The sequence below is a fragment of the Mustela nivalis genome (assembly GCF_964662115.1).
Source record: "Mustela nivalis genome assembly, chromosome: 1".
Taxonomy (NCBI): Eukaryota; Metazoa; Chordata; class Mammalia; order Carnivora; family Mustelidae; genus Mustela; species Mustela nivalis.
In genome coordinates this window covers 204,159,103-204,180,923 of record NC_139020.1, presented here as the reverse complement: position 1 = coordinate 204,180,923, position 21,821 = coordinate 204,159,103, and the positions used below count along the sequence as shown (strand labels likewise).

Sequence of the window (21,821 nt, the reverse complement as noted above, 5' to 3'; positions counted from 1 at the left end):
ACTAACTCAAGGATTTATTTTCTACTGTGATCCAGGCTTTCCTAGGCAGACACACCTATCCCAGCTAACTGTCTATTTACTCACGTACCAGGGCAAGTTTCCGCCAAATGCTAACCTATTTATCTGCCTATTGCACCATTCACCCTACCCCTCGCCCACCTTCGATTCAAATGCCCACTCATTTACTCAGCCTACTCTCACAGAGCTCAATCGTCTCCACACCTACTCGCCCCTTCCTTCATCTGCCTCCCAGACCCATGCTGTCCCTGTCGTGAGGGACCTTGTGTGGGGTTTGAGGGCCTAGGAAGATGCTCTAGGAAGATGATCAGAAACAGCTGCTGTCCCTAACAATGATGAATTCCTTTATTGAACATCTTAGACAATGGGCCTTTTACTGTGAAGAAACTTTAGATCCATTTTTCAGATGAGGAAATTGAGGATCTAAGAGAATAACAACAGTCTAAGGTCACACAGCTGGTGAGAATCTCCTTGTACTGTCCCTTCCATGAGACTTCCAATTAGGGGAGAAATCGGGAGACTTGAACGGTGGGAGGGGCATGCTTTCTGATTGGCCACACTTAGGGGCAAAAACAACAACAACAAACCAACATTCATTTTACTAAAATCAAAATTTTACTGGGTAACCTCACGGTGCCAGGCGTTGGACAAGCCTTTAAGACGGCTATTTGCTCCCAGACCACGTTGAACAGGGTGGGTAGCTCAAGTGGTATCTCCATTGATGCAGGGTGGTTTGAGGGATAGTGGCTGGCTCCGGGATCCCGACGTTCTGGGAAGCTGCAGGCCGTCGACCACATTCCTCAGCTGGGCCTGAGTACGCTCCATCTCAGCCAGGCGGCGCTCCTGGAGAGGCGGTGGCAATGGGCTCGGAGCCAGAGGAGGGTTGCACCCCAACTCTGCTTCCCTCACCCCCCAGATCTTCCCCGGGGCTAGGGCAGGGGACTCACCAGATTTTTAAGCCTGTGATCCTCACTGCTTGGAGCACCATGCCCTGGATCGGACTGCGGGGTCCTGTGGGGATCAGGGGCAAGAGGGGAGGGTCAGAGGCTGAGAAACTCTCCTCCAGCTCTAGGTTGGACAGCCAGGAATTTGGAGGCGGGGCTAAGGCGGAGGCGGGGTTTGTCCATGCAGCGGGGCGGGGCCTAGATAAACGAAGCCCGGGCTGAATCCGAGCCTAGAATGGCTGGGATGAGAGGAGACAACCAAATCTTGAGGGCAGGGCTTGGACCGTCCCGGGTGAGGTGGTGACAGGGATGAAGGTGTGTCCAGTCTGAGAGGCCAGGGACCAGCCTGTTTGGGAGGGCCTGATTGAAGAGTAAGGCCTGGAAGTCAGGACTCGCCAGCGACCTGGGGTGGGCTGACCAAGGGGCGGGGAGAAACAGGTGTGTTGGGGGCGGGGCCGGAAGGGGGCGTGGTCTACCAGGAGTGATTTGCGAGCGATTGAGAGGCGGGGCCTGAATGAAAGTGGAGCCAGGACAGATCTGATTACAACAGGATCACCCCGGGGCAGAGCTAATGCAGGAGGGCGGGGCTCACCCTTCACGGAGCCTGGAGTCCAGGTCTTGCAGCTGGCCCTGAAGCTGCTCCTGCTTCTCCGTCAAAACCCGGAGGTGGGTGTCCAGCGACTCCACCAGGCCGGACAGAGCCTTCTGTTCCTCGCGCAGGGCGGCCACCTCACGTTGCAGCTCTGCTAACTGCAGGGAGGGAGCAGCTGTAACCTGACCCGTCGTCCCGCCCCATCTTCTCCCCGAAAAACTCTGACCTCCTTGTCCTCTGCGCTCTGCTTCCTCACTGCCCTGCCCCGTTACAGAGGAACAAATTGAGGCTCCCGTTTTACAGAGGAACAAATTGAGGCTCGGAGAGGGTTGTGCTAGGCCCGGGGTCACACAGAGAAGCGAGTTCGGCATTTGAACCCAGAACTGCCTGGCTTTCTGTCTTTCCAGTCCTGTCATTTCCCTCGGTGGGCAGACCTGAGCTGGACCTCACCTTGCCCACGGGTCGGTGCGTGCCTAGAGCTTGGTCTCTATCCCGCGGCTGGTCCAGCTGGCGCTGCCACGGCACCGACGGCTTCCGAGGCAAAGATGCTGAGGCCCCGGTCCAGGGCCGACTTCGGGGGGCGGGCCCGGTGCGGAGCGAGCTTTTGGGTCGTGGCCGGGGCCCTGCAGAGGGGCGGCGACGAGCAGGGCGGCCAGCCGGGACGCTCTGTGTGCGCTGCACCGGCCGGGGCGGCCGGGGCAGTCGCTCTTCGTCTGGCTGCGGTCGCGCCCAACTCCCTGCGCCATGGACGCCGTGAACGCTGAATGATTGGCTCTTGGAGATGAGAGGGGTGTGCTTGGGGAGATCCCGGGGAGCCAGGAAGCCTGGCTTCTCTCCTGCAGAGAAGCTGGAGGTGGAATGGGAGAGCTCAGATCCTTGGCTGGCCCTGGAGGTGACCCCCAGACCTACCTCTGACCAGAAATTACTCCACCTCTGATCTTTGACTTCTATGTGACCTTGTCACTGATGGAATCACATTTTGTTCTCTGACCCTTTCCTGGACTTCTGACAATCCAGTCCTCTCTGTGACCCTTGACATGACCATCTCTGATTCCAATCTGACCCTGGGTTTGACCTCTGCTCACAGGGATACCCTCTTTCTTCTCTGTCTGACCCCTTTTTTTGTCCCTGACTTCTGACCTTAAGCTGATCCTGTCTCTGCCTCCTCACAGACCATGGTCCCTGATCTCTCACCATATGACTTTACCTATAACTCTTGACCCCAGGGGCGCCTGGGTGGCTCAGTGGGTTAAGCCGCTGCCTTTGGCTCAGGTCATGATCTCGGGGTCCTGGGATCGAGTCCCACATCAGGCTCTCTGCTCAGCAGGGAGCCTGCTTCCTCCTCTCTCTCTCTCTCTGCCTGCCTCTCTGCCTACTTGTGATCTCTGTCTGTCAAATAAATAAATAAAATCTTAAAAAAAAAAAAACAACTCTTGACCCCATTTGGTCCTTGGCCTGACCTCTGCTTACATATGAACCTGTCCCTGACCCTTGATGGTGCATTTTAACATCTGACCCTGATCTAACCCCTGATTTGACCCCATCCACAAGCTCTCACTGAAACCTGACCCTCATCACTGACCACAATGTCACTTTCTCTGTGTGACCCCCAAAAGTGACCTCTCCCTAGCCTCTGCAATGACCCATCCTCACCTTGGACTCCAATCTGATCCAGTACCTGCCTTCTGACCATACTGTGAACCTCTCTCTGATCCCTTGGGGGACCCCTTCTCCAGCCTCTTACCTTTATGCAACAGTTTCTGACAGTGAATCCCAAGGTGACTGCTGTTCCTGACCCCTGATGTGATCTTGTCTTCACCTCTGACCCCAGTCTGACTCTGTGCTTGCCTTTGGTCCTGCCCCTGCTTTCACCTATCAAAACTGGATCAGACCTGAGGCAGCCTGATTACCTGGAGTGAACTTGGGTTGGGGGTGGAGGGAGCCGCATCGGCACAGTCACAGGGACAGGCCGGCCCTCCTCAATGGCTCGCAGGATGGTGGGCAGTGGTTCCAGGCTGTCACGGGTTGCCTGATGAGGCATGTAGGAAGGATGGTAAGCAAGCTCTCTAGGACCATAGGCTCCCTTCCCTCTTGCCTCCCTGGCCCCATCCTGGGCTCTGGGATCTGGCCGTACCTGGTCAAGTTCAGCAAAGATGGTACAGAGCTGGGCATGCAGGACTGCCAACTGGAGAGCTAAGTCACTGCTGCCCTGGTAGCCACTGGGTGCTGCATCCACATCCACCATGGCCACTTGGTCCAGGAAGTGTTGCATGGCTGGCCCGTGATCCTCCAGAAAGCTATTCATGAAGCCCATGTATGCCTCCTTCTCACCAAACCTGGGAAAAGGTCGGACTGGATGGGTCAGACCAGGCATCTGCCACCCCACTGCCTGGCATGTACCACCACCACCCCCCAGCCTCCAGGGACCTACGGGGCACTGTTGGCAAGGTTCTGGATAACCTTGGCGATCAGTGTGAGGGCGCGGGCTGGGCCAGGTGCAGGGTGCTCTGGTGCCAGACCAAAGAGGCTGGGTGCCAGGATGGCAGGACACAGGAGGCGCAAGAAGAGAGAGGCGCACACCAGTCGGGGGCCCAGTGCCTCAGAGCCACGTGCCTTGCATGCTTCTCGCCAGCCTGAGAACACGGTGCCCAGCTCCGCTGGAAACCAGCTGGGGGAAAAGAGGCAATGGTCAAAGGGAGAGGGAATGGACATAAAGGTCATATTCATGTCAAGATCCTAAGTCAGAAGTCAGGGATCACCTGCACTGTGGGTTCCAGGATTGGAGACATTGGGGATAATAATGCTTGGGGTCAGGGTTTATGGTGTAGTTATTGTGGTGACTTTTGGAATTAGTAGTCTGGGAGGTAGGGATTCAGGTTCACATGGAGATACAGTCCATGAGCTTGGGAGGTAGCTATAAAGGAACACAAGATTTGGGTGCCAGATTACATAAAGTGTAACAGAATGTCCAGTAAGATGGGCTTGAGGCTATAGAGTCACCTAGGTTCAGAAATTATGGTATTGATGTCCCAAGTGATGTGGGACTAGACATATGGGTTAGCCTAGGATCAGAGTTTAAGAAATTAGAATCCCAGGGTTCTTGTGATCAGTTGCATGGACTTTGGAGTATACAGTCATTTAAGATCAAGTGTCATGAGATTGGGGGTTTAGCATCACCTGGAATCAAAGGTCATGTTGAGGTCCTATGTTAACTGGGGTCAGGTAGCATGGTATTAGGATATGGAGTCCCCTGTAGTTAGAGGACAAGGAATTGGGTCCCAGATTACTTGGGGTCAATAACCCCAAGCTGACATGACATGGAGACTGGGTTACCAGACTTAGCAAACAAAACTTCAGGACAAACTTGAATTTCAGATAAAATGAATAATTTTTTAGTATAAGTATGTCCCAAATGTTGCATGCATCCCATATAACTGGACATTCTGTTTTTATTTGGCAACCCTATTTGGGGATCAGGGTTATTAGCACAGTGGCTAAGAAGTAGGGCTAGGTGCTGGGGCCCTGATTCTTACTTGTAGGAGTGGATGATGTTTTGGAAGACTTCCTCACAACTGTTCCGAAGTCTGGTCTGGTGCTGTGGCAGCTCTGGAGCCGGGCACTTGCTGGGGTCCACCTCACAGTCCTCACTGGAGGCACAGAGACGCTGCACTACCTGACCTGTAGTTCAGCACAGCCAGACAAGAGGACGGGGCCATGACCACCAGAACCGATGACACTCAGCCTCCAACTCTGTCTCCAGCTTCCTCCGGAGACACCTAGCATCTCTGGGGGAGCCCCCAGTTGCCTCTATGATTCCAGCATCCCCAAAGGTATTACCCACCACCAGCATTCAGGTTACCTAGGAACTCCCAGATCTCCCCCTTGGAGTTTCCTAGCCCACCCAGATGGCCTCTGACATCCACCCTCTGGCTCACCCAGAGTGGCTTGGAGGTAATCCTGCGCCACCAGCTTCATGTACTCATCAATGGCCTTCGTGGCCAACGTGTTTTCCCGGAATAGCAGCGCCTCACGGCCTCCACTGCGTGCCAGCTCTGCGGTGCCCAGGTCTGTCACCAGTGCCTGGGGACAGTGGGTTTTAGGTTGCGCGGGGAGCGGACTGAGCCAGGGGGGTTACGAGCCCTTGGCCAATCACTTACACCTGGGACATAGGCCCCATCCCCTCCTAGCTGCTGCTCTGGCCGGGTCCTCTCTGCTAGGGCTCTCAAAGCCGGAACTTACAGCCCTCACAGCAGAAATTTAAATCTTTCCGCTCAGAGACTCAGTTCAGGCCCCGCCCCTCACAGCTGACATTCAGGTCCCGCCCCCTCCCGGTGCCCCGCCCCCTTTTGGCCGCCGGGGTCCTTAGCCACCGGTCCCCCCTACACTCTGCTGCCCAGAGCGTGCGATCAGTTAGCCTCTGGTCACTCGGGTCCGCCCCGTCGCAGCGCCGCACCTGCGCCCGGCCGGTGGCCTGCAGCACTCGCACCATGGCAGCCGCCAGCTCCTCCTTGGCCTGGGCAGACAGCGCGGGCTCCAGCGCCCCGCAGAGGCGCGCGTAGTGGAAAGTGAGGAACTCCGCCAGCTCCTTGTACCGCTCGGACGGCAGCACGCGCAAGCGCCGCGCCCGGATCCGCGCCCGCAGCACGGCGCCTACTGGCGCCCCGAGCAGCGGGAACCAGCGCTCCAGACCCGCGGCGGGCGCGCGGGGGACTCCCAGCTCTTCTAGTGCCAGTGACACGCGGCCCAGCGCCGCTCCCCCCGGGCCAGCTCCGCGCAGCCGCAACGACAGGCGACGCGCCGGCGGCAGCGCTTCGAAGTGGAAGCGCTCGGCCCAGAAGAGCTGGCCCGGGCCAGCCCGCGGCGCTGTGCGCGCTAGTAGAGCGCCGTCCAGCCACAGCTCGGCGCGCACGCCTGCTGTCCCCGCCGCTGCTCGGGGCAGTCCCTTTGCCTCGTGCACCCACACGCTCAACCACGTCTCTTCCCGTTCCAAGTTGTCCTGCGGACCGGAGTGGGTTGGGGGAGGCGTCGGTGCTCGACGTGGGGCACCGTGCCCCCAGGGAGATCGCTGGGCCCTTGGGGAAAGACAGGGGCCACGGCGGTCTCAAGGCGGTTTGGCGAAAGCCCTCTAGCTTTTCTGTGCTCTTGTGGAGAGATGCGGGCTCCGGGGTAGCAGGAGCAGCCGCGGGGTGGGGACTTGCTGTTTGCCTGGTAGGCGGGGTTTTGGGTGCGACGAGGTCCCGGATTGAATAGAAGGGACCCGGGTGTTTTACTAGGAACTGGTAACAGACGGAAACTGAGGAAGGTCTCGGAGTGGTTGTGAAGGTGTTAGCCGGCAGGTGTGTCAAAGAGGCAGGGTTAGGGCGCGGGCGGGGGTTTGGTTTGGGGAAAGGAGGGGAGCGGGCTGTGAGCGGGGCCTCCATGTCCATCCAACTTATCTGCTGTACTGACCTGGCTGGGCTGAAAGTGGCGGCGAAGGTCCTCGATCCAGCGGTCTCTCTCAGCTGCGGAGCGGCAAGAGAAGCAGCGGCTCCCGCCGGTCCACGTTACCTGTTGGAGACGGGGTTCAAGGGTGAGGTTGAGGCCAAGCATAGAACCAAAGGGTCGGGGTGAGGTGGAGAGTTGTCTGCATTTACCTGGAAGCAGTGGGGCTCCTCCAGGAGGCTGGGGTGCAGTGGCCAAACCCTTACATCCCGCTCAGCACCCAGGTCCAGCTCGGAGAGTGTGGCCAGCGACTCCCGAGATCCCAGAGCACTGGGGGGTCTGGGGAGGGGACTTTTGTTTTTGTTTTCGTTTTTAAAGATTTTATTTATTTATTTGACAGAGATCACAAGCAGGCAGAGAGGCAGGCAGAGAGAGGGAGAGAGAGAGGGAGAAGCAGGCTCCCCGCCAAGCAGAGAGCCCGATCTGGGGCTCGATTCCCAGACCTGTGATCATGACCTGAGCTGAAGGCAGAGGCTCTAACCCACTGAGCCACGCAGGTGCCCCTGGGACGTTTAAACAAGTGGTCATTCTTCCCTCCTCACCACCGACCCATCCCCTATAGCCTGAAGGGTGGAGGGAGGCCAGGATGAACCTGAACCTAAATTGGGCTTGAGCCCATCGCTTTTAGGATAAAAATTCAACTCCTCGTCGTGGCCAGTGTTACCTTGTATAGTACAATCCTTGTCACCTTTTCACCACATTTCCCTGCATTTAATCCCTTTTTCTGAGCTCCAGTCATCCTGGCCTTCTTTTTGTCACTTTGTCTGGCCTCTTGGCCTTTGTACTCGCTGTTTCCTGTCCCTCTTGGCCAGGTGAACTTCCATCCATCCTTCAGATCTCAGCTCAGGGGTCCCTTTCCTGACACTCCTAGACCAGGGTGTGACTTAGTTCCTGATTTAGAATCAGCGTGGAGACCCTGCCCCTACCTTTCAGCCGAATGGTGGCTTCGGCATTGCTCAACATGGGGCAGGACACTGAGGGGGCCGTTGGAGGTATTTGGTGAAGGTGGGAAGGATAGGCAGGTGAGGGGGGAATGCTGATCCCAGAAGAGCCCCTCCTGCCTCTCAGAGACTCTTACCCATCCCGGGAGGCACTGGCTCCAAGCTCTGACCTGGCCTTTTTCTTCTCTTTCAGCCGCTTGAGCAATCCCTGTGGGAAGGGGGGTATCAGCTGGACAGAACTCTGTTCTCCATCCTCAACTTCTCTCCCCCAACAATGTCCTGGATGGTCTGCTGGTTTGGGGGGGACCACAAGCTCAGGCTGTGTTAGCAGTTATAATAAAGACAACTAACAGCTCCTTTTTCTAAAGCGCCAATCGTGTGCTTTTCTGCATTCTCTGTTGACTTCTAATAAACAGCCTTGGGACTGGGTGGGGGGATGGGATTCTCATTAGTTCCATTTGACTGATAGGGATACTGAAGCCAAAGAATGGCCTGCCCGAGATCCTTCAGTAAGAGTCCCCTTTCATCTCTGGGGGTCTGGGTGTCTTTGCTCTCCCCTCCACCTCCCACTGGATGCCTTACCCGAACGTTGTGGACCTGGTTGGGGCCAGCTGTGTCTGGCTCAGTCTTTCCAGAGGTCCGATCTGTAGGTGGTCAGGGGTGGAAGGTTGGGGCATGGGATCATCTTGAATTCTGCCCCCACTTAGACTTGCTCACAAATGCCCTCACCCTCCACATCTCTGAAACTTACCTGGATCCCTGAGGTTTCCCACGGCTACCCTGATGCTGCCTTCAGAGCTAGCGCTCCCTGCCCGGGGCCGGCGTGGACCCTGTTGTTCATAAGAGTGGGTAGTCATACAGAGGAGGCAGACAGGCAGACAGAAGGAGAGGCAGCCACTTTTCATTATCCTCCCCACCCACTCTTCTGTCTCCTTCCCACCCTCTTCTTCCCTCCTCTCATCCCTGTGCCCCTTCTCACCTCCTCCTCACCCCCAAGCAGCACCAGCTTCCCATCGAGCAGGGCGAAGGCCCCAATGTTCCAGATGGGTACATCAGGTGTGGGAGCCTCAGGGATCTGTGGGGCAGGGGTCTCTGGCTCTGGCTCAGGCTCTGGGGAGAGGAGTAGGTATTGGGGACCTGGGAGTCCTTTCCTCTCCCTCAGAGGACCCTCTTCATTCACAGAGGCTCATCGGGTTTCCCTCCCAGGTGTCTCCTCCCCACCTCCCCCCGCACCCCAGTCCACTGGCAGCCAAGTCAGGCTGCTGTTGGACAAGTTTCCACCTCTCTTTTGTCCTTGTTCCCACAGGCCATGGGTAATGGGCACATGGGCCATGTACTGTGTTTACTGCTCCATATGCATTCTCTCATTTAATCCTCCGAAAGCCACTCAATGGCTATCACCCCCATTTTGCTAAGGAGAAAACTGAAAAACAGAGAGGTTGAGTGACTTGCCCAGGGTCCTACAGCTTGTGAGTGGCTGAGCTGGGCTTCAGACACAAGCATTCTTCTCTTAACCAAGAGAGTAGGTAGGTAGGTCCAAGAGGTTAAACAAGATAGCATCCTTGGTTCCTTACACAACTAATCTAAGGTAGAAAGCATTCCAAGTTTGAGAAAGGAATAGAAAAAAGATCAGTGCAGGGAGAAGTGGTGGTGCAATGGGGCAAGGAGAACCTCCAGAGATGGTAGGTTTGTGCTGGGTCTTGACCAGCAGGTTGGATTTTGACAGAGATGGAGGGGACTAGGACAGGAACAGCTTGGGCAAAGGCTCGGAGATGGCAAGGCCCAGAAAAAGCAAGAAGGGCCCATAGGGCTCAGAGGCTAGAGGGAGAAGATCCAGGATGAGACTGGTACAGAACCTTGGGTACCAGTTAGAGAACTGGAGGAAATGGGGAACCACAGGAGGTGTCTGAGCAGGGGAGGAGCAGTCCTGCTTTTTGGAGAACTCTCTCTGGGTCCTATGGAGTGGGCAATACTGGATACCCTGAAGGGGGCTGAAGGGATGCCTCTGCAGAACGGGAATAACAACAGTGAGAATGAGCTTCTTGGAATAGATGAGCTGAACCAACGCTCCCAGATCATCTGTCTGTCTTACTGTTTTCCCATCAGGGGAATAAATACTCCACTTGTCAATAGGTCACTTAAAACTTGCTGGGCCCTGGGCTAGTGCTGCATTCCTGAACTCCAGTCTTCAAGGCATCCCTTTCTCTTCTAGATCCCTTGTGGAACAGCCCCATCTGTCATTTCTGGTTTAGTTGTTTACTGTCTGTCATACCCACTACACCGTGAGCTACATGGGGCAGGAAGTTTCATCTGTTTTGTTTGCTGCTGTATCCATAGTGACTAAATCAAGGCCCGGCAGGTCGCAAATGCTCAACAGACCTCTGTTTGAATGAATGAATGAATGAATATGAGCAAATGAAATAATGTATGCTTTAAGGTAGGGATTATGACCCCCATTTAACTGATGGAGAAGCTGAGGTTCAAAGAAGTGAAGAAACTGAAGATATGAAGGCCAGAGAGCAGAGGTGGATATCCAGGTAGGAGAGAATGAACCTGGGCTCATTCTCATATGAACAGAGACCCATTGAGGAGAGACCCACTGGGGCCAAGAGCCATTTGGCATCTGGATAGTAATACCTTCCATCTCTTCCCTCTCCCTTCCCCAGGATGGACCCCCAGTCCACAGGTCCCTGGCCACTCCCCTCACCCCCCAGTCCCTGTGTGAGGGGGAAGAGGGAAGAGGGCAGCTGGGCCCCAGCCACTTCCTGTTGGGCTTTTGCACACCCCACAACTTCCTGTGTCTGTAGGGCTGGTGCTCAGGAGGCAGACAAAACCTAAGCATCCGGCCTCCCAGCCCGGGGAAGGGGGAACCATGTACCTTGGGCCTCTGGCTCTGGTCCTGGCTCCAGCGGCAGGCTCTTTTGCCTTGCCCAGAGGGTCTTGGATAGCCTCAGGCGGCTTGTGCGTGACTCCTTGGGGGGCGCAGAGAGGACACGACGGAAGAGAGAGCGAGAGGCAGGCTGGCTGCTGACTCTGGGCTCCTGGTGGCTTAATGCCCTGCCCCAGCCTGCAAGTCGGCCCCAGCGGGAGCCTCCGGCTACTTTCTCCCCATCGCCTCCTGTGTGCCAGCGGTAGGAGGTTAGCGGGGATGAAGCTGCTGCCTGTTGGGTTTGGGAGGTCTTGCACGGTGATGGTGGGTCCATGGCAGGGGTTCTCCTGGAGGACAAGGGGGTGACAGTTCTGCCCATTGTGTTCCCACATGCTGTCTTCATCTTGGCCCCCTCCCCACTCTCAGCTTCATCCCCAGGGAACCCCTTCAGTGGCCACACGCCCTCTCTCCCTTACCTTGATTTTCTGGCCAGCCCCAAAATCAGCAGCCGCCTGCGCCCTGCCTCGCTTCCTCCCGCTGAACGCAACTCCACGTGACCCTGTCTGTCCCACCCCACCCCACAGCCAGGCTGGGAGGGCAGAGCGGGGGCAGGATGCGGGAGGCAGAGGAGATGACAAAGCAGGACCCAAAATCTCTCATTGATCCGGAGGCAGTAATGCCTCTCTCTGAGCCTCAGATACCTTCTCTGCAGAATGGGTACAGACTGACCAGGTGCTGGTGAGAATACACGGTACCTGGAGCGCTCCTCCGCTGCTGGTCAGAGTGTAGATCAATTCACCTAAGTTGGAAAACTGGCATGATCTCCTAACAGTGACCCTACACCCTTCCTCTGGTCCAGTGGTTATAGTGTTAGGTATACACCCAACAGACAAGCCCACTAGCGCTCTTTGTGATAGTCCCAAACTGGAGGCCACCCTAGTGTCCGTCTACTGTGGAACGGATCAGTTGTGATCCCATCTGCAGTGGAATACCATGCAGCAAGGAAACAATCAAACTGCTGGATGATTGATTGAACCCGGATGAATCACAAACGGTGAACAGTAAATACCTTGTGGTCCCTTTAATATAGTCGCAAAGGAGGCAAAACTGTGGAACAAGTCAGGATGTTAGTTCCTTTGGAGGAGAGTAGGGGAGCATGAGAGAAGGTTCTCGGCATATATATATTTGTTTGTTTTGTTTTGTTTTTCCTAATGGTGGTGAAAGTCACATAGCAAATTTAACATGTCCCCTTTCTTGAATTGGGTGAGCACTTGTCACAAGGGTGTGTTCTGTTGTGAAAATGTATTGAGCTGTACAGTCCAGTGCACTTTGTCTGTATCTTCCTGTATCTCTGTTGTACTTGTAAAAAGAGGTGGGCAAATGCTCTTCTAAGAAATGAATGAGTCAGCATGAGATTCAGCCGAATCCTGGCCCAGGAGTGGGTTCCAGTGCCAGCTGGTCCTTCGCTCACTGTGTGACCTCAGGTGAGTCACTTCCTCTCTCTGAGCCTCGGTTTCCTTATTTGTACAACAAGATGAAAATATTTGCTCCAGAAGGTTCATAATGGGAGTCTTTGTTCACTCAATAAATGTTTCCTGAGTGCCCATTATATACAGAGGTGTCGGAGAAGCCACAGGGAACTGAACAAACTTGGTTCTTGCCCTCCTGGAGCACACAGTCCAGTGGGGGAGAGAGATCCTGAACATCAATGTAGGACATTCCTAGCTGGTGAGGAGGAGTTGGAGGAAAATAGACTGGAGCAGAGACTGAGGCTAAGTGGAAAAATCCAGGAGGACCTCCCTGAAGAGGTGACACTTGTGGCACAAATCATAAGGAGTTGACCATGGGATGAGCATACAAGATAGAAGGAACAGTTTGTGCAAAGGCAAGGGTGGCCAGAATTCACAGGATAGGGTGGGTAGGACCACTTTCACGGGCATGTGGTCTGGGCAGTCATTGAAGACCCACATGCTTAGACGGGTACCACACTGCGTTTGATTTCATGCTTTGCTGTTGTTGTCTTGAAGTTCCTGCTTTTTGAACAAGGGGCCCTGCATTTTCATTTTGCCCCATGACTTACAAATTCTATAAACTTTGTCCCAAGGAGTAGGACCTTCCATGAGCCAAAGACCCTTTTTTCTTGGAGCTGGACATGTTCACATAGATGCACGCACATTAGATATGCCCGCTTCCCTCATGCTGTTCTCAATCCATTCACTGCCCCATGTTCCGATGTATGTTCCCATGAGTCTTTCTCACTTCACTGAATACTGATCCACTCCCACCTCCCTGCATGTTTGCTGGAGGTCTTTCTCTGATGAGGGAGCCTACTCTACCCATACAATACGCAGCCCCAAAGTGCTGGAGAATTAATACCTCCTGGAGATCAGCCCTTAACCAAATGATGACGAGGGTTGGAGGATCAATACTCCTGCTCCCTTGGATCAGTATGACTCTGAGGTGTGTGTCTTATTGTCCCCCAGAGGTCCCCAGAGGGATTGAGCTCCATGTCCCCTCAGTGCCAACTTACTTGATTAAGTACCCTTTCCTGGCTGCCTTTCCTTCCCTACCTCTTCCTCATTCCCCAACTGGTACATCCTGGGATCACCCTCACCTCCCAAACAACTTGCATTGAAATTCTTGTCTCTGGTCTGCTTCTAGGCAAACACAAATTAAGACAATGTGTGCAGGGCACCTGGGTGGTTCAGTCGGTTAAGCGTCTGCCTTCGGCTCAGGTCATGATCTCAGGGTCCTGGGACTGAGTCACACATTGGGCTTCACGCTCAGACGGGAGTCTGCTTCTCCCTCTCCCTCTGCCCCTCCCTGCCACTCATTCTCTCTCTCAAATTAACAAATAAAATCTTAAAAAAAAAAAAAAAGACAACATGTGCAAACACAGATGATGCATAGATACAGACTTTCTTTCCACTGTCTCTTTATTGGAGGTCTGTGGCTGGCACGTTTGTTGGAGGTGGCTCCTTTCTGGATCTCCTGGAGGCCCTCCTGGCCGTTCTTGGTTTCACATTCTAGAAAAGACAGTGGAGGGGAGCATGGGTGGCTCAGATGGTTAGGTGTCTCCATGCAGCTTGGGTCATAAGATGGAGCCCTGCATTGGGCTCCCTGCTCAGTGAGGAGCCTGCTTCTCCTTCTCCCTCTACTCCTCCCCCTGCTTATGGTCTCTCACTCTTCCTGTCAAATAAATCAATAAAATCTTTAAAAAAAATAAAGAAGAAAGGACAGGGGAGTGTAAGGCTTCAGGAGTGGGGGCCTGCCCGTGTCACCATGGGACAATGGATAAGGAAGAGGACAGGGAACCCAAAGGGAGGGGGTGGGTACATCGCTGATTGCTGGCCAGTGTACAGCTGAGACAGGGAGTGGGCAAGTAACATGAGATTGTACAGGTGGGAATATAGCGATGTTTTGGTGATCAGGGTCAGGGGCTGGTTGGGATCATGAGGCCAAGGTTATGCTGACAGGACATAGATTGCTCTGTCATAAGAGCTGTCATTGGGGTTCAGGGAGGCTGGGGCTGACTGAGGAAGCATCCTTGGGCCGAGATGGGGCAGAGGACTGTAGCAAAGGGTTAGGGACTGGACAAAGGTTGCACAGGCCAAGGGGGTTTTCCATAGAGGGTCACAGTCTAAGTGTTGTGTGGATAGAGGGTCTTTTGGCTAGGGGACAAGAGTGAGGCCAAGGTTGGTTAGGCTGGGTGAGGCTGTGTAGGCAGAAGGGGTGCTGTAGGGTCAGGGTCCATGCTTTGGTTGGGAGGGCAGAGGTGTTGGGGCTGGGTAAAGGACAAGCTGGCTGGGTCAGGGCTGAGCCGAAGCTGTACAGGCGGAGGACAGTGGGTAGGGGCTGTTGCAAGTAGAACGACTGAAGCCTGGGTCTAGGTTGCCTGAATAGAGGGACTGCAAGGGGGGGCCAGGACCCTGGCTGAGGCTGTGCGGGCCTGGGGGTCACAGTAAGGAGTCAGGGGTCTGTCGAGGTTGGGCAGGCAGACAGGGGTCAGGGCTGCGCTCGGAACTTGCGCGGCAAGATGGGCCACAGGCGGGGTCCCTTACTCACCGCCGCGAAGCGCGGCCAGGTGCGCAGCAGGCTGAAGAGCGCGTCCCCAGGGCAGTCAGTGCGCACCAACTGGCGGTGGCCCAACAGCTCGTAGTCGGGCCGCAGGAGGCCAGCGCGCACTGCGCAGCCAGGGAGCAGGTCCTGCACGGTGTGAAGCGCAGCCTTCGCAGGCAGCTCGGCTGTGTAGTTGCCCACGAAGGCCACGCCGAAGCCGCGAGTGTTGTGGCCCAACGTGTGCGCGCCCACCCAGTGCCAGCCGCGGCCCTCGTACACATAGCCGTCTGAGCCGATCACGAAACTGTAGACGGGAGGGGGAAGCAGGCACCATGCGGCGTGAGCGAGGCCCCGCCTTTCATCTGGGCCCCTACCCCAGTTCTGCCCTTGAGCCAAGGGACCCTTGCAACCCAAGTCCCGCCTGGTCGCTCTGGCTCTGCCCCGTCCATCCTCCTCCCACTCCCACAGTGCCACTGCAGAAACTATCCCGTCTTTCTGGATCCGACCTTCAGCATTGGCCACTCCCCTTTCTACCCAGCACCCTCCACACAGTCTCAAGTACAGCTCCTGCCCAATTCAGAGACCCTTTCTGTCTTAGGTCATAGTCCATCGATGCTCCGTCCCAGACCCGGCTCTTAAACACAAGTCTTGCTCCTTCCTCAGGTCCTGCGTCCTTTCCTAGTTGCTATCTCAGACCCAAGAATCCCAGTCCTAAAGCCGGGACTAGAGTCAGGATACGCAGCCTCCACTTGGCCACGCCCACCGCCAAGGCTCCTCCTCCGTCTCTCCCCGTGGGCTCCGGTCAAAGCCCCGCCCCCGATCAGGCTCCGCCCACCCAGGCAACACCCTAAAAGGTTCTCGAGCCCGGGGCCTCAGTTTACCTGTAGCCGATGTCGTCCCAACCCCGAGTATCTTGATGGAAGTGCTGCATAGAGCGCATGTCGGCGGCGCAGCGCGCGAAATCCGTGCAGGGTGGCGCGGGCAGGTATGTGTGATGTACATACAAGAACTTGAGGGGCAGCTGCAGCGGCCTGGGGCTACCCCTGTAGGGCGCGGCGCCCCAGCGGCAACGTGGGTGAATGGCCGGGCACCCTGCAGAGAAGGGAGTCCGGGGCTGGGGTCAGCCAGCGTTTCTCTGCCTGCCGCCTGCCTGCACGCCCGTTAGAGCACACCTATGGACCATCCCTCCAGAGTTCCTCCAGATTTGAGGACATTTCCATTTTGCACCACACACGGGGCCTCCACGGGGCTTTAACTTCACTGAATTGAACAGCATTTCAGTCCTCTTGGAATATCTGCTATGCTTCCCATCACCTTGGGGATGAACCCCAAGAATTTTAGCTCTTATTTTAAGGCCCTTTACTTACAATCCAGGACCCAACCTCTCCAGCTGACTCTGCTCTGAGTTCTAGGGAGGGACAGCCACAGTGAAAAAAGAGAAATCTCAGCCTCCGTGTCTTGTGGGACTCTAATTGTGCGCTACTTGCTTTCCCTGCTTCATCTCTCTTAAACCACCCAGTGCGTCCAAGAGGAAGCAATGATTTTCCCAGGCTTCACTGAAGAAGGTGAGGTTCAGAGAAGTGAAGCAACTTCCCTAATGGTGCACAGAAGTTATGGCTGAACTTCCATTTGAACCTCTGTGCCTTTGTGAGTCCTGAGCCCACCTTCTGGAATGCCCCCTACCTTCCCAAACTCCTCTTCTTCTTCTTCTTCCTCTTCTTTTTTTTTTTTTTTTTTTGGATGAACTTTTATTCATCCTTTAAGACCCAAATCTGGCCTCTCTTTACCTGTGCAGCCACCATGGTTCCCCAGCTTGAGCCCCCATTTCCCCCTCTGGAATCCTCTAGTCGTGGATCCCCTTGACCACACGAGGCTAAGAGTGTATCTGTGACGGGGGAGGTCCCAGGGGCTGGGGGCCCTTCTCACCCAGGAAGGCCTCAGTGAATTCCTTGGTAGCATTGGTGGCTACCTCTGCCAGCTGTTCTTGGCTCATGCCCTGCAGCTGAGGGTGTGTTGGCTCCAGTCTCTGTAGCAGGACAAGGGCCCCCCATATCTGCTGTGTCAAGGTGGGGGCTGAGGTCAGAGCAGCTGCGTTCTGCCGTCGGAAGTTGCTGCGAAGTCCTGAATCTCCAGCCACCCCGGCTCCATAGTATTGGTTCAACAGGTGGCTGAGAGATGGCCGAGGCTCAGGGGTTCGGCTTAGATAATCTCCAAGGAGGGCCCCATCCAGGGCCCCATTGAGGAAAGCCATGGTGACTGGCGATGCCCCAGAGTCTGAGAGTGTGAAGGTATGAGGGGCAGAGAGCTGGTCCCAGCAGCCCTCGGTCCCCAGGCCTGAATGGCTCCAGGTCTGGGGGCCCTGGAGGAAGGCCAGACCCAGGTCTCTGGCCAGGGTGACCACCAGGAGGCTGTCCACAGTGGTCGGGGACTTGGCTTTGGCACCTGGCGAGGAAGCTTGGACATCTGGAGAAGTGACTGGGACATCTGGAGAGCTAGATCTAACACCTGGAGAGGTGGGTTTGTCATCTAGATCTGTGGCTCTATTATTTGGAGGCATAGCTCGAACATCTGAGGAGGTACCATCTGGGGAGGCATCCCTGAATCTTGGGGATGCGGCTCTTATATCCAGAACCACGGTTCCAGTATCTGGAAAGGCAGCTCCAGTATCCAGAGGAGCCTCTGTGCTGTCCAAGGGCAGGCTGACAACTCTGTTCCCTTGTAGCCCTGCCTCCAGCCCTGCCAGAAGAGGCTCTACAGCTACTGTAGAGCCATCGGGTGCCAGCACCACTCCGTATTCCTGCCTGCCGTGGATACCATGTTGGGCCACATTCTTGATCAGGCCCTGAAACTCTGGGCTCAGTTGCTGGGGATCCAGCCTGGTGTCCTTGATGTTCCACTGCTCCAGCAGGAAGCGATGGAGGACATTGTGGGGGCCAGAGTCCTGGGCAAACAGCAGCAGTGCAGAAGCAGTGTGGCTGGCAATGGTGGCTGGTACCTTCTGCTCGAGCTCAGCGAGGGCCTGGATGACAGAGTCCATGAGCAGGGGCAGTGTGGCTGCAGGAGGAGGAACACCATTAGCCCAGTGACCCAGCACCCTCTGTTCCCCACCCCCTGCTGCTTCCACATTTTTCTCAGTGCCCCCAGCTCTTCATCGGACAACCCTGTGACTCCCACTACTGTCCTTGTGTAGATGAGGACACTGAGGCACAGACAACCGGCTAAGGAGCTTAGACGATCAGTGAGCACTGGGGAGCTGTAGCAGGTCATGGCCTGGCTGGTATTCTAAGATTGCTCCTTTGGCTTCCATGTGAAGAACAGATTTGGGGGAAGCTAGAGTAGGGAAGGAGGGACAGTGTGGGGGCAAGGGATGAAGATGGCCGAAGCCAGTGGGATGCACAAAAATGGGAAGGGTTCCCAGGTGTTTTGAGGAGGAAATGGGCAGTTTTTCTTGATGGATTGGAGTTTGGGAGATTTTAGAGGGGAAAGTGTCCCTAAGGATGATGAGGGAGGAGAGAGTGGACCGGTGCCCAGTGATGGAACTATCAGTGGCTGAACCCGGAACCCAAGAATGCTGGCCTTAGAGCTGGGTGGGATGCTGGATGATAGCTCACATTTATTAAACATTTACTATGTGCCAAGCACCGTTCTAGGTGAGTTATATAACTTAATCCGTCTAATCTTCACAACGACCCTAATGAGAACAGAGAGGCTGAATCATCTGCCTAGGGTCACACAGCTAGAAAGGGGCAGAGGCAGCATTTGAACCCAGGTAGCTTATTCCTTACACTGTCCAGAATCCAGGTTCTTCTCCAGATGGTCCACTCTATGACTCCTCTATAGCTTTGTTCTTCTCTTTGCCTAAAATGCCCTTTCCTGTTTCTCCATCAAGTAAAAAACTTTTCCCTTCCTCCTGTCCTAAATCTATGTTTAAGAAATCTATGTTTATGAAATAAACAAACTTTCTAAAGTTAGGAAACTTTGAGGAAACTCTACTGATTTTTGCTCTTCTGGCCCCAAGTCTGTCCCTCAGCTCCTGTCCTGACCCTACAGGGAGCATCTGGAGATTGGAGATTCCTTGAGATGGGGGCCTCCTGGGTGTCTAGCCTCACCCTGTACAGGGCTGGACACAGAGGGGGCAGTAGTGCACTCTTGCAGATCTGGGTCCTGGCCCCCGGGGTCTCTGCTTCCTGACCCACCTGTCCCTGGTTCCAGCCGCAGCAGCAATCCGAGCAGGATCCAGAGGATATCGTGGGCCACCATTGTGGGGTTCCAGATTCTGAGGGACAAATCCAGTTGACCTCAGCAGAGACCTTGGCAGAACTGGAAGGGGATGGGCATAGAGAACTGAGTGGTGCCTTTGGCCACTGTCAAAGTCCAGAGGTGAATGACACGGCTGCCGCTTGTGGAGTTGTGGGCGGGGGATAGTGGGAGCATGGGGACAGAGTGCCCTAGGTCAAGGTCATCTGGATCTCAGGGGCTTCCCCATCCTATTCTGTCCCTCCCAGGCTGAGGTCAAAGGTCAGCAGGCCAGGCCCATCCCAGGAGGGGCCTGGAGGCTAAGTAGTTTAGAGGTCCAACAAACCCTGCACGCTCCCAAGAGGGGTAGACTGAGGCCAGTCCTGCAAACTTTACCCGCTTCCTGCAGTTATTGTTCTGGAGCGGCAGCTGGCCCCAGAGGGGACTCTTAGGTGCCCGCCAAACTGGTAAGACTGGCTGTGCTGGGGGAGGAGAGAGAAGGAGAGGCCTTGGGTTGGTACGGCCTCCTGCCTTCTTTTCTGTCAGCACCTCAGGCTCAGGCAGAGGATGGGTGCAGGGCCTGGAGATTGTTTGTTGAGGCCTGCTCTGGGATCAGGAGCTGTCACCTCTCACCAGTTCCAGGTCCTAGTCTCAAGCAACCGAAGGAAGCTGAGAGCAGGGATTGGGCCGGAGGATTCCTGCCCCTGGCTTTGTCCCGGGAGCTGGCTTCTAGGCTCACCTGAATTGACAGCGAGGGGTCCTCCTCTTTTCCCCGTGCAAAGCAGGTGTGTGAGTCCTGCAGAAATGAACCTGCCTCCCCTTTATTCCGGACTCAGGTGGGATGGGCTCCAAGTGGTTGGGGCTGTGGTATGAATTGCTTCACTGTGGGCCTCCCACCCCGAAACCAGCTTTGGGAGTTTCCAGGAGACCCACCAGGCTGGGGACTCAGTATGGGGCGGGCCCTGGGCGGGCCTGGGAATGCCCAGGCTGAGCCAGGTCTGGGATTCCCCAGGGGGCAGGGGGTGGGGTGTTTTCACAGCTATAGAGTGTCCTCTCTCTGGGGACCAAGCATCCACAGTGGGGACTCAGGAAGTAGGTGCTGGGGAGGGAGGGAGGGAACGGAGACCATTCTCTGGGGGATTCCAAGGGAATCTCTGAATCCCAGTTTCCAAGGATTTGGGGACAGGAGCAGTGGGGAAGGGAGGTGGGCTCTGCCTGGACTATGTGTCCATCTGGTGGGAGGATGGAGTGAGGAAGGGAGGTATCTGCCTGGGGTTCAAAATTTAAGGTGGTGCTGAAAATCTTTGTTCCAGTGATATTTTAATGCGATATTTCAAAAGACCAAAATGAATGCAAAAAATCCACTATAACAAAATATCAACTTTTTAGAGAAAGAGAGGATCAGAAACAGCCCTGTCCTGAGGCATACTGGGGCCAGAGGGAAAAGTTAACATCAGGAATTGTGATCCTGCTTGCTTTACCCTAGTGCTCCCAGAATGTGGAGGGGTGGCTGAGGAGATCCCCATCTAGTGTCCACCTGGACTGGGAATGACCTTGCCTTGGCATTATGGACCCTGGAAATGTCCCTCTGCGGCTTCCACTGATTGCAGCCCCAGAGAACCCTTTTGGTTTTATACCACCATCGATTTACGCTCTTTTTCCCCAGCAGGAAGATGAGCTCAGGGAGGTTAAGTAACTTGCTCAAGGACACATAGCTGAAACCTGGGGAGTGCTCTAAGGGCAAAATATGTTTCCACTATCCTGTGGCTGGGTCAGGGTCAGGGTAATTCACACGCGGAAGTGTTTCCAGACTTTCACACCCAAGAACTCCTGGGCTAGTCATCCACAGAGCCTTGATTCCATTTTGAACCTTGGAATTTGTGACAGAGGCTGGGTAGATTTCAAGCCAGGGGTATGTCATGGCCAGCCAGCATTTCCTTTAGAGTCTGGGATTTGTGTCCTGGGGTGGACCCTTCCTGCAGGAAGCCTCCTGGATTACTCCTGGTTCTGCCCTTTACCCATCCTGGCTCTCTAGCCTGGGGAGCCTCGCTTTGACTCAGACCCATCTATGCAGGGCTAGGAGTTTCTTTTTTTATTTTTATTTTTATTTTTATATTTATTTTTATTTTTAAAGATTTTATTTATTTATTTGAAAGACGGAGATCACAAGTAGGCAGAGAGGCAGGCAGAGAGAGAGAGAGAGGGAAGCAGGCTTCCCGCGGAGCAGGGAGCCCGATGCGGGGCTCGATCCCAGGACCCTGAGATCATGACCCGAGCCAAAGGCAGCAGACAGGGCTAGGAGTTTCTATGTCCAGTTTTATCTCCTGCAAACTGGGAGATTCTGAGTCCTCTTAGGGTGCCCAGAAGTACCTGGCACAGGCCAGGGACCATGTGGGTGCCAGGGAGGGATTGCTGAGTGCACAGAAGGCCTGACTGAGGATGTGAGGTCAATTGGGGATTAGGCTGTGAAACGCGCACACACGCACACACACACACGCACGCATGCACCCACACACCAAAGTGCCTGGTCTGGGCTGGGCCTGGGAGTTAGCAGAAAGGCTGGGATTCCCATGATGAATCACCAGTCCCCACCCCTGCTTCCCTTACACCTCATGAGGACCACCTGCCAGGGTAGGTCAAGGCCCCTCCGGGCTGCAGACAGACACTATACTCAAGAGAAC

At 55.1% G+C, this 21,821-nt stretch overlaps 3 protein-coding genes across 7 annotated transcripts in view; 1 reads left to right on the top strand and 2 right to left on the bottom strand.

Annotated features, from left to right (window-relative positions):
- Positions 1–610: 610 nt before the first annotated feature.
- Positions 611–11,423, bottom strand: RASAL3 (RAS protein activator like 3). The gene is made up of 18 exons (XM_082708481.1): positions 11,322–11,423; positions 10,855–11,192; positions 8,956–9,086; positions 8,728–8,806; positions 8,559–8,620; positions 8,114–8,184; positions 7,188–7,314; positions 7,003–7,101; positions 6,008–6,550; positions 5,490–5,634; positions 5,088–5,232; positions 3,986–4,222; positions 3,689–3,890; positions 3,465–3,583; positions 2,005–2,401; positions 1,555–1,712; positions 966–1,029; positions 611–861 (listed from the first exon to the last, which is right to left on the bottom strand). The coding sequence occupies exons 2-18, from the start codon at positions 11,177–11,179 to the stop codon at positions 721–723; spliced, it is 3,045 nt and encodes a 1,014-aa protein (XP_082564607.1). The 5' UTR covers positions 11,180–11,192; positions 11,322–11,423; the 3' UTR covers positions 611–720.
- The window catches only part of CYP4F22 (cytochrome P450 family 4 subfamily F member 22), a 60,956-nt gene continuing 49,914 nt past the window's right edge, over positions 10,780–21,821 (top strand). Inside the window, exons 1-2 of one of the 4 annotated variants that reach the window (XM_082709742.1) lie at positions 10,821–11,114; positions 12,216–12,329. Coding sequence is in view for 1 of the 4 variants with exons in the window: in XM_082709744.1 (XP_082565870.1) it covers positions 12,245–12,329 (85 nt within the window). In the remaining 3 variants the exon portion in view is untranslated. Of the gene's footprint in view, positions 11,115–12,215; positions 12,330–21,821 lie in introns of all 4 variants that reach the window. The other 3 variants (XM_082709744.1, XM_082709741.1, XM_082709745.1) reach the window with 3 other exon arrangements.
- PGLYRP2 (peptidoglycan recognition protein 2) lies at positions 13,764–20,021 on the bottom strand. 2 transcript variants are annotated; one of them, XM_082709619.1, is made up of 6 exons: positions 19,880–20,021; positions 19,101–19,224; positions 16,831–17,958; positions 15,786–15,996; positions 14,911–15,208; positions 13,764–13,871 (listed from the first exon to the last, which is right to left on the bottom strand). In XM_082709619.1, exons 2-6 carry the CDS (start codon positions 19,162–19,164, stop codon positions 13,782–13,784), a joined length of 1,791 nt encoding a protein of 596 aa, XP_082565745.1. In that variant the 5' UTR covers positions 19,165–19,224; positions 19,880–20,021; the 3' UTR covers positions 13,764–13,781. The 2 variants fall into 2 exon arrangements, with proteins under 2 accessions (XP_082565745.1, XP_082565746.1); XM_082709620.1 differs by lacking the exon at positions 19,880–20,021 and adding an exon at positions 19,537–19,622.